Here is an 11,555-nt window from a genome sequence, read left to right on the forward strand (position 1 = left end):
GCACATATATAGTGCAACCAATAATGCGTAAGAATACGAATGTCAGGCTTAAATCCAGTTACCAACTGGTACGCAGAAAAAGTTGACTTATATTGGGTTAAAAAACGAATTAAGTAAAGATGCGTTAATATCGCATATTCCCCAAGAATTTAAAGGTAGGTTTGTACGCATAACCATGCCTTAGATACCATCTGTAACCTTTGATGGTAGCCTCCACGAGACCATTGGGTATAATATGCTCTATATTGATCCTATTAAACATGCAATATTCATCAATTCTTTTGGATGTAAATTCTCTAGCATTAACAAGGGTGGTGAACCTTTGCACTTTGCATTGTGTATTATATGCTAGGAATTTTTACAAAAATTAAACGCATCGTTTGTTGTGAGCAATAACTGATTCAACGCGTCGAATCATCCACTAGAGCCATAAATCACTTGAATGGTCCGCATTCTGCATGGATATAGTTTACTAACAACACTTTATTTCTTTGAAGAATGAGTTATCTTTCATTTGCATCTAAGTAAAACAGGATGGTCTCAATCATGTTTTACTAAAGAAAGACTTTGTAAGATGCGTGATGTGCTTTATTACTTTAAAGCATAATGGGGAGAGGTAGTGCAAATCTATTAACTTTATAAATCACTGGTTTTGATAGATGTCGTAACTTCGCATTATACTAGTTAATTGTCTTGTACACTCAAATGAAGTGATGCCCATGTTAGTATATTCAAAACGGAACATCGTGTCACAACCAATGTGCCTTATGGTTATGTCGAAGTCTTTATGAATCAATCCCAATCGATTCATTGTCGGGGTTTAAATGGATTCAATAATTCAAGTTTCAGTGATTTACATTTTACTAGATTGACACATTAATTTTCTAAGAATATGCTTCCTTCTACATTCATTAGAAATAATTTATAGATGCAATCAACTCCATTCTCATTGTAAGTTTCCAAAAAGGTAGGTAATAGTTCATGCATGAACACCCTTTGCACTTAACAAAATGTGATTATCCTTTAGTACATACAGAGCTTAGACACTGAGTCTTGAGAGATTTAAGAAGTGGTGTGGTCTTATTATGTAACAAAAGTCGGATTCAACTCAATTACTTTAGAATGAATATATGTTACATTTCATCCAGATATATCTCAAGTGCTTTAGAGAATTTATGTCTCGTGGGAATGATGTACTTTCCATTCCATAAGCCCAGACATTTTATCTAGTTCAATTAAATAGTCAATTAGCTAGGCAAAGTTCTTGTTGCCATTAAAGTTGATGTGAAAATTGGTTGCTACTATGATACACACATATATATCAACAACCAATGCCCCTTGCATTTCCAACTCTTTCATTTATGATGGGAGCTAGAATTACATCATAGCCTCATCCCATATTCAACAGATACTTGTACTTTGGTGTCATTACTACTGGGGAAAAAATATATTTTTGTTTCATGATATAGAAGTCCCTTTTCACATGCTTTATATATTAGTCATTACTTCGGGGTACTTTTCATTTTCAATTTTGCTACATTTAGCTTTATTTGAGAAATTTCTTTATTTCAATAGGCCAAGAGAATCTCACTACACATGTCAACCACTTACTTTAGGTTGAATATATTACTAAAAATAATTAATTCTCTTGTTGTCATACTTCAACATATACCGGTTTGTTAGTATTATAGATGAAGTAGATAAATGGAAATTTCTGACTCATATCATCTTTTGTGAGTTCTTCCACAAAAAGTGGAATACATGTGATTTTATTTGAATATATATCTTTTGAAACTATAGACAGATTAATAGTCGAGCAAGTGGATTACATTCCACGGATCATTCAAATATTGGGAAGAAAAAAAACCATGTACGCATTAATGGTGTTCAAGTACTTCTAAACCCCAAATAAATATATTTGAATTGAATTGGTACAACCAATTGAACAAAAGACGTCATTCAAGTATAGCCAATATCATATTCAATGGAACAAAAAAAAAATTACGACCAAAATTCTTAATGGACAAGATCAATATTCATAATTTAAATTAACCGTTTATATGATATCGGCTTATCTTAAGACAGAAATAAACTAAGCTAGACATGTTTTAAAAACAAGTAAATAAGCCTAGCAAGTATTCAATGAAAGGCTCACATTGGTGTTATAGTTACATACCTTTGGGCTTTGGTTCCCACTGTATATACACAGAACCAGAACACACTTGATCGTGCACAACCCAAAACTGGAACATGAGCTGGAACAGTGAGCCGGAACAGTGCTGGATGGGTCAGGTTGGAACAGTACAGAGCCCGGGTTTGGGCGGAACAAGACAGGGCCCGGGTCTGGGAGGAACAGCACAGGGTCGGGTTTGGGCGGAACAGGACACACCCGAATGATCATTAACTGCGTCATACGAACAGATTCTCCTTTTCTAGGAAGACGAACAAAGTCCCTCCCTCTACGAACAGAGTCCCTCCCTCTTGGCATAAGCATGAAGGATTCTCACATACCCAATCACAACAAAGAAGATACAAAAGTATTATATATTATAAATTTCTAATCTTTTTGATTGGCTATGGTATAATCAACTACAACAATCATATACGAATAATACTATAAGATGTCATCATCTGATTGTTTAATGTTTAGTATAGGACAAACTCAAATCGATTCTCGCAGATTTGATTCCAGGGAAAATTTGAAGATTAGGTGATAGGCATACGTGACCCCGAGTTAATTAACTTCATATTGTGGATGTACAAGCTTTGCATATCAGGGGAACTTTCAAGTAGGGACTTTGCTTAATTTACATTCTTGCATCACAATATTTAGTAGTAGGGAATTTGTTTTTCTTCTGTTCAGTATTTAGTTCCTGAATTTGCATGTAGTGGCAAGCTACCATATAATCTGATGTTTTTCCACTTTGGAGTTATGCTTTTTAGAATTGGTAAGAGGAAGGTGACCCATTGATACTACAAACGCGTACATGGGAGACAACATGTAGATTAGGATTGTTTTGTCATGATCCTTGCATTATTGTGCAAATGTTACTGTCATCTATAGTATTCCCCACCCATAAAAATAATTAGGTGAGTGCTACATGATAATTGTCTATATAGATCACGGTGCTACATTATTGTTCAGTGTTACTAATGTTTTTTCTTCTAATAAGATTAAAACGTAAGAATTGCTAACTACAATCTAAACACGTTGGATAGATTTAAGGAGCCCGATTTGCATTCAAGATTTTGTTTGAGGCATGGGCTGTTGATGAACTTTTTTTTTGTTTGCGACCTCCTGTATGAGTTTCAAGAATAGTGATAAATCACCAGGATTTTTTATTTTGTTATTTTTGAACCTATTCTGTTTTGCATGTTTTAGACTTTGACTAGCCGTATTAGGCAGTCCTAATAAATCATATTAGGTCATCTAATTAAGAGCTAAATAGTTCACATTGGCCGGCCAGTCAGTGCTGATCTCAGATATTAATCATGCACTCCTTTTAATAGTCTTAAATTCGATGGATATCTTTATATCTGGCGGTGGAATATGATAAATGCTTAGGAATTTGTTGTCCATGTGTGTTCTGGAACCTTTCATGTACAACTTCTAATCATGGAATGAAAACCCATTTGGGGCTCAATGTACACAAAGGTGGGCATCCGTTTGAAGGTTAAAAAGTTAATGCGCTTCAGCATAAATTGCAATTAAGTAAACAAATGACAATTCCGTTTTTGTTGTTTAATTCATTGAGTATCTTTTTGCAAGTACCCTTTGGGTCATTATTGATATACCAATTTGTTTCGTTTAACTTTATACATGCAGTCTCTGAAACCATGGGATCCGAGACCACTGATAAATGATAAGCTTTTCCAGTTTTTGACATATTACCAAGTTTTTTAATGTATACTTTACTTAAGCTGCAGGAAAATAATTGAAAGCTCATTTCTCAGGCTTTTCATGAGTGCTGGGTTAATGTTTCTTTTATTGTTCCGCTTTCTGTATTTGTTCATGACTGCCTTTATATGAGCATCAAGTACCAATACTTATATTAGAGGCTAAATATACTTACTTCGTAGAGCCCAACACAGATGAGACTTTTTGGCCTTTTCTTGCTGCTCAAGCTTTTACATTCGGGTGCAGAACTTCAGGTTGCTGAATTTGTTTTTCTTTTGGGAGGGGTTCATTGTGCATTAAGGTGCGCGTTCAATGGTCGAATATGTATGTGTGGATGTATATAACATGATGTCTGGGGGGTTATGCTTATGAACATAGGTTTAGCAAGTATTAGTGTTTATGTTCCTAATATATTCATTTTCACGAGACTGTCACTTATTTATGTTCTGATTGTGGGTCAGCTTCCTCCCTGCTCATTTGATGATACTCATGTTATAGAGATCAAAAATTGCAACCACGGTCTAAACCAAAAATCTTAAGGATGCATCAGGACTTGGCGAGGCGAATCCGAGGCACACCACATCATGACTCGGCGAGGCGAATCCGAGACACACCACATCAAAATTTTAAGCATGCATCAAGGCGAGGCGAAGTCGAATCACCCCAAATAAAAATATTAAGTTACGGGGCAAGGCGTAGCCGAGCCACACCAAAGCATCGCGACGGGGAGGGGCAGGACGAAACCCCACGACAACACATCATACCAAACCAAAAATATGGTCAAAAGAAAAATAATGATGGTGGATAGTTTCATGGTCCGCCCGGTGCGTAGCACGGGCATAAAATCTAGTTACGAAATAAAGAATTAACCCCAGTAGGGCTTAAGATTGTACCTTTCGAGGCTGCAAAGTTTCTGCTCCACCCTCCAGAAGAACCTTGAGACAGACCAATAACCTCATTCGTGACGAAGATAAGGTATTCCAAAATGAATTTATTCCTACCCGTCCAGATTGTCCACGTGATGGCAGCCCGAAGATCTTGGATAAAACTTGCTTAACTGGAGACAGATTATTGCACTAGCATTTTCCAAAGGTAGACTTTGTCCCCTTTTAGCCGTTGGCTTAATGGAAAGCAAGGGTATAAAATTATAGAGGTTGAGTTGGAGTTCCGACATTAGCAAGGGTATAAAATTATTGGATGGACGGTTGAGTTGGAGTCTTTTTTAATATAGGAATCTATCTCCTAACCCTCGCTAGTTGCTACTCTAGCTTTCATCCATTATCCGAGTGTTTGACTAATCAAGATTGCGTATGAAGTTGTGTAAATTTTATATTAGTGTCAAATTTAGGTAGCTAACGTGCATAGGTTCATCCGCTCATGGACTTGGGTATCAACTTTTGGGGTACGTTTCTTTTGCTTCTTTATATTTTTTGACCGGCCACTTGGTTCATTTTTCATAGCACTCTTTTATGCTTCCTAATTCCTTTCCGTCTATTTTATCTGTCCGTCCAACAAATACTAGTAATGAGGAGGTTGTGATTAAGAAGACCATATTTTTTCTATAAGTGATTTTCTTGGAAAAAAACGAGTCTAAATTTGTTCACACTCCTCTAACGGGTGGATATTTCAAATATTTTTCTAATTGGTTGGTTATTTAATTGATGGTCATATTACCCTCCATGTTTAGAATCACCGTCCTCGTGCCATAACTCCCTAAATTAAATCAAGTGTAGAGATTGAAATGTTACGTTAAGGAGTGTGCACAAATTCGGACTCGAAAAAAACTATGGAAAATGCAAGTTATCCCAAGAATTAAGTTGTTTATTTGGAAACTATACAAGAAGGTTCTTCCAACGACAAGCAGACTTGCAGCTCATAATACTAATGTGCAATTTGAAGGCTACCGAAACAAAACATCATCTGTTCAGAAGTTGTCCTTTCACTAGATCCATGGTTTGCTTGTTCCTTAGACGCAAGAAACTCTCAAATCCCAACGTCTTCGATCACATCTTGGATAGAAAAATGGATTACAGATGCAATTTTTTCGCAATTTAGTGAAATAATTGCGAAAATCTTATGATTCATTTGGAAATATAGATGCAAAGTGGTCTTTGGAAATACAACTCCAAATCCAACAGTTTTAATTGAACAAATTAAGAAATTTAATATCTCTTTGAATATCAAGGACAAAATAACACATTGCATACAGAAAGTGAAGAGTCTTAAACCTAGTTGGTCCAATATAAAGACGGATTGGATAATATTCGTAGATGCTTCTTATAAAAAAGTGAACTTACAAACGGGATAAGCGTAAATTCTGTACTCAGTACACCAAGAAGCCTTCATCCACATTATTGTGGGTTTAGAATGTGCATCTTCATCCACATTATTGTGGGTTTAGAATGTGCATCTTCAGCTCTTCATGCAGAAGCGAAACCCTCCTAAATGAGGTAAAATGGTTAGAAGAAAATGTATTTTCTAGCGTAGCTATTGTAACACACTGTAAAAATTTTGCAGATTCCATCTGCAAAAAAGAAAAGAATTCTTCCTGGATAGCAGGGAATGCTATTGAAGAAATCATTACTTCATTAGGAAATCTTCTTGAAGCTCAAGTTCGATATACAAGCAGAAATCACAATGTCGCGGCGGATTCGGTTGGAAAAAAAAGGCGAGGATCTGGAAAATCTAGCACATGTCTATGCATATACATCAACGAGTTTAAAAAACAAGTATTAGTTCAAACGTTTTTGATAAAAATGAAATTGTAAAGTTACTGTATTTCAACTTAAATAATATATTACTAACCTTCTCATAAAAAAAATCTAAAAATAATAATGTTTCCCTTTCAATCTAAAAAAAATGTAGTAGAAACTTTATAGATTAATGTTGTTGGGACCAGTAAAACTTATTAATTAAGCGATATATTAATTAATCATTAAATTAATAATTATTAGTTTATATATAGTTAATGTAGTAGAGTTAACAATATTAATTAACTGATGACGCAATATTGCAGAATTTGACATGGAAGGTAGAGTTAACTTGCCTCCCTTACAACATAATCATCTCTCCTATCCCTTTCGGCTCCTTTGGTTAGTTCCTCATGGGGCTCGCTGATAGGCTAGCACGACAACCTGTTTAATAAATGTAGTAGTACCCTGTTGGTGCTTAGCTTGTTACGCTTCCAGGTAGTATCTTATAATAATACTCTTTATTTATATATTAATTAATAACTTATGAATATCCAACACTTGTTGCTTTAATAATAGTTAAAATTATAATTATTCACCCTAAAATAAACAGGCGGTCCAAAGTGCAATCTTTCATGATGGTCACCCTCAAAATAAATACTCACTCGGTTTCTGAAAAAGAATCGCTATTATTGTTTTATTTTAATTAAAATGAAAAAATAATATTAACTTTTTTTCCAGAAATGAAAGGAATCTTTGAAATGGATAGATTTTTTTAGATAAAATAATTTTACTAACAAAGCTTATAGGAAATTAGTAAGAGCCAACCAAAGAATACAAACCCCCACCAAAAAAAAAACAACTAACCCAGCGAGACAAAACGAGACCCCAACCCAACCTCGTGAAAGGATTAAGTTACAAAAGACTGGCCAAAAAGATTGGGATATTCATAGTCTTAAGCTAACTTGCCCAGGGATCAACCGGCTGTTCTGAGAAGCATGCACAGGTACCCTGAAAATAGAAGCAAGTTTCCGATCAAAAACAAAAAGAAGCCGAAGAAGCGTGCCCCAAAAGTTGATACCCAAATGGCCTTGTGTTACTTAATAAATTGTACTCATCTATTATACGTCATCCTGACTGGTCAAACATTCAAATAGTCAGTCTTCAAAATGACTCCATCTTAACCGTCCATCATATAGTTTAACCCTTGCTTTTCTTTTAATCAACGGCTAATAGGAAGCATGATGCCTACTCATGAATGCATCATGCATGGTTACTGATTCCTCTCTCTTGACATCGGTAGGAATGTCTTGTTATAGGGAACCATTTCCCACTTGTATACGAACTTTAAGCAGGGGATTCCTCTCCCTTTGTATACGAACTTTAAGCAGGGGATTCCTCTCCCTTTAAGCAGGCGAACCAAATAATAATATGAGATGCTACGATAGGCCCCAAGCTAGTGGCATCACAATAAGCTGCCAACTCCTTTTGGTTTTTCTATAATTATCATCACAACCAACCATACGCAAAAATGGTTGGTTGTGATTTGTGAGGGTGCAAGATCAAAATCGATCAATTCAGCAGATACCCATTATGCCAAGGAACTAAAATAAATTTCATTCTTGGTCTCGTTCCTATCTATAACTTTTATTCAGCTTGCAATAGTGTGATGTAATCTTCAAAATTCAAACAATTAAAAAAAAATGGAAAACGTAACCCTAATTTACGTTCCACTTTTCAAGCAAATGATATTTATAAGTTAACGCAAAAAGAATAACCAAAATCTCATTTCTCAGCGCTATAAATACTACCCTACTCATTGACAGGAACTCATATCAATCAAAAACTCATTCTCTTAAACTACTTGCAAGTTAATTAAACAACCTCATTCTTGTCTGCATGGCTTCCTCAGCTTCACCACTATTTTATCTGGGAGCTCTCTTTCTCTTGGTTAGCTTCATCCAAACCAGCAATGCTAAACTCAACGGTACACTATTCATGGAACAAATCTTGGATGGTCACAATGCAGCTAGGGCCGAAGTAGGAGTCCCACCACTTACATGGGACCGCAACTTGGCTGTATTCGCTAGAGGTTACATTGATGAAGATAGACGTGCAGACTGCAAATTGCTTTACTCAGAACGTTGGTCTTTCGGAGAAACCATTTACACTGGTCCGCGTAATATTACTGCTGCAGATGCCGTAGCTTATTGGGTATCCGGAAAGCAATGGTATACCTATCCGGCTAATACTTGTGCAGTAGGTAAAGACTGTTCGGATTACACCCAAGTTGTATGGAGAACTACTATTCACATTGGTTGTGCTCAGATTAAATGTGATACAGGTGATCTCTTCATTGCTTGCGAGTATTATCCTCATGGAAATTATGCCGGAGCACTGCCTTATTAGTAAGATTTGTTCGTGATTATTCAAATGTCATCTGATATGAGCGGCTGATTAACTAAAATATGTATTGTTTTACTTGTATTGTTGATTTTAATTATGTTTCCAGTTTTCTCGGAAGAATAAGTACTTGGTGTGATGAATGTAAACAAGTACCAAAATAAGTTACATTGTTAATGGTGTGTTTGTATTGAATTGAATTTATTGTTTTAAGCTCGTTGATTGTGACATTGCTAGATGAAACATGATCTAACACTACACATTTTCTGAATTGTATTGTTGATTTATTGTATTGTACATTTTCTGAATTGTATTGTACTTCATCTTGTTGTAAGATAAATTACGTGTTATTGTAAATAAATAGGAAGTCCCGTCCAAATTATAAATGAAGACACCCATTGGTAAAGTTCAGCTACGATTATTAACCTTTCACTGTGTAATGATTTTTAATTGGTAGAGAATTTGTGCTGACGAGTTTCAAACTCCGGACACTATTATCATCACCCAATGACTTTATCATTTTCACTGCTATTTTTATTGTGTACTTGCATTAAATAATACTTTAAAACCGCTTGTCAAGACCGCATTCTATCAATAATAAAGAATTTTATCGAGTATCATCACACAGTGACTTTACCAATGTGTTACAGTGCTCTTTTCATTGTATAATTGCATTAAATAATACTTTAAAACCTCTTGTCAAGACTGCATTCTATCAATACTATAGAATTTGTTGGAAATAATAAACCAAGACTGTATTTGGAAGTTTGTTGTCTTGGGATACAAGGTGTTTTGGTTCTATAAGAGTTCTATGTTTAGAGTATAACTATGTTTAGAAGTTCTTTGTGTTTCTAGAAGTGTTCTTTATTTAGAGTTTGATTTTATTAGGGAAGTTCTTTGAGTGGTCATCAAGTTTGTTAAAGTATAAATAGGCTATTAAGCAATGAGAGTTCGTACACCGAATTGATGATCAATGTAGTCTTTTTTGTAAGATAATTTATTATGTAGTTTTAGGATATTGCTGAATATCTATAACCTGGTTTATATAAGGAGTCAGATTCCTAATATATCTCTTTTTTAGTGGACGGTCGAGATATAATGCTATAACTAAACCCTAGGAACTTGGTCCTCCTTCTACCTATAAAAGGAACACAATAGCCATCAGTATCGGGTTCGAGAATTTTAGTATTCATAACGTAAGAGGTAAAGAAGGAGAAATCAAGAGCTCCACAAGGTATTATGGCTACCACCAGTTGATCAACAAAGGACTACGAATTAGCGCTATAAGGTATTCTTCATAAACTGTTCTTGCATATTTATTGTGATTGTCACAAAGTTCACGATCCTAATTTACGTATCTATAAAATTAAAATTTATAATTGGCATCTAGAGCTTGTGTTTGGAACTCATGATAGTCTGCTAATCGTATGCAATAATAAAATATAATTTTGGTTTGATTTTGATTTTTTTTCCAGTGATTATAATCGTTCTTGTGGAATTGCATTACTTTTCGCATCTAACTATCACGCCCCATATCATGCTCACACTTTGTTTTCATGTGTGATTTTCCATTATCTCATCAAAATCAAGTTAGCTGAAAATTATGATATATTGTATAATTTAAGATCCTTTGGCAATTATTCTTTATATTTGTATATTATCTCTCTCTTAATTCTAGAAGAAAATATATTTTAATACTAATGTCCTAATTATTTTGGCATTTAAATTATTTAACGTTTTTGCCTAATGAGTTTAATGGTAAGAATCTTTTTAATAATGGTATATAATGAGCTTGTAAATCAAGTAAGTAGTGGACCTTTGCTAATTAATGAAGTGAATTGGTCTTTAACAATACAGCTAAATGAAATTAATTGTACCATGTTTCACTTTTTTAAACACCAAATTGGGTTAACTACATCTTATCTAGTTGACAAAAATGTTATCCTTTCAAAGAGATTGAAAGGAAATTATCCATATTGTTTCAATAATTTGCTTACAAGAATTTATTTCATTTTAATATGAAATGGAAAATATTCGGTTTCCGGTTCACAAATATTATGTAAAATAATTTTGATTAATGGATTGATGCTATGTGAACGAAAATCAATGGTTAAAAGTAAAGTATCGGATATTGTTTAATTGCTCGAAGGTCAGTTGTATGAAGGCGGGTCTTTCTGACCTAACACGACTGTAATAGCAATGTTAAACGGTATAAAGCAAGACTTGTAGCCAAAGATTTCACTCAGAAATGATGCATTGATTATAGATAAGTTTTTCTCTCATGTCAAAGACAGACTTATTCAGAATTATCATAGTATTATTGGTAGCTCATTATGACTTAGAAGTTACATTAACTAAATGTGAAAATAACCTTTATTACTAAAAAAATTATGAAGAAAATTTATGCGTGTTAACTTGAATGCCTTTCCTTATAAAGACAAAAAATAAAAACATGCATTCTACAAATTTAGGAAACTGAAGTATGAAATTAAGCAGCCTTCTCCAAAATGGTATATCTGAGTTTCAACCAAACCATTTGTATTTTTGGTTTTGGATGAAATTAC

The 11,555-nt window shown here is 34.5% G+C and overlaps 1 protein-coding gene across 1 annotated transcript; it reads left to right on the forward strand.

The window, feature by feature from the left end:
• Positions 1–8,487: 8,487 nt before the first annotated feature.
• LOC113328727 (pathogenesis-related protein 1B-like) lies at positions 8,488–8,997 on the forward strand. The gene has a single exon (XM_026575746.1). It carries the CDS (start codon positions 8,488–8,490, stop codon positions 8,995–8,997), a length of 510 nt encoding a protein of 169 aa, XP_026431531.1.
• Positions 8,998–11,555: the final 2,558 nt, after the last annotated feature.

Source organism: Papaver somniferum, unplaced genomic scaffold, assembly GCF_003573695.1.
Source record: "Papaver somniferum cultivar HN1 unplaced genomic scaffold, ASM357369v1 unplaced-scaffold_114, whole genome shotgun sequence".
NCBI lineage: Eukaryota > Viridiplantae > Streptophyta > Magnoliopsida > Ranunculales > Papaveraceae > Papaver > Papaver somniferum.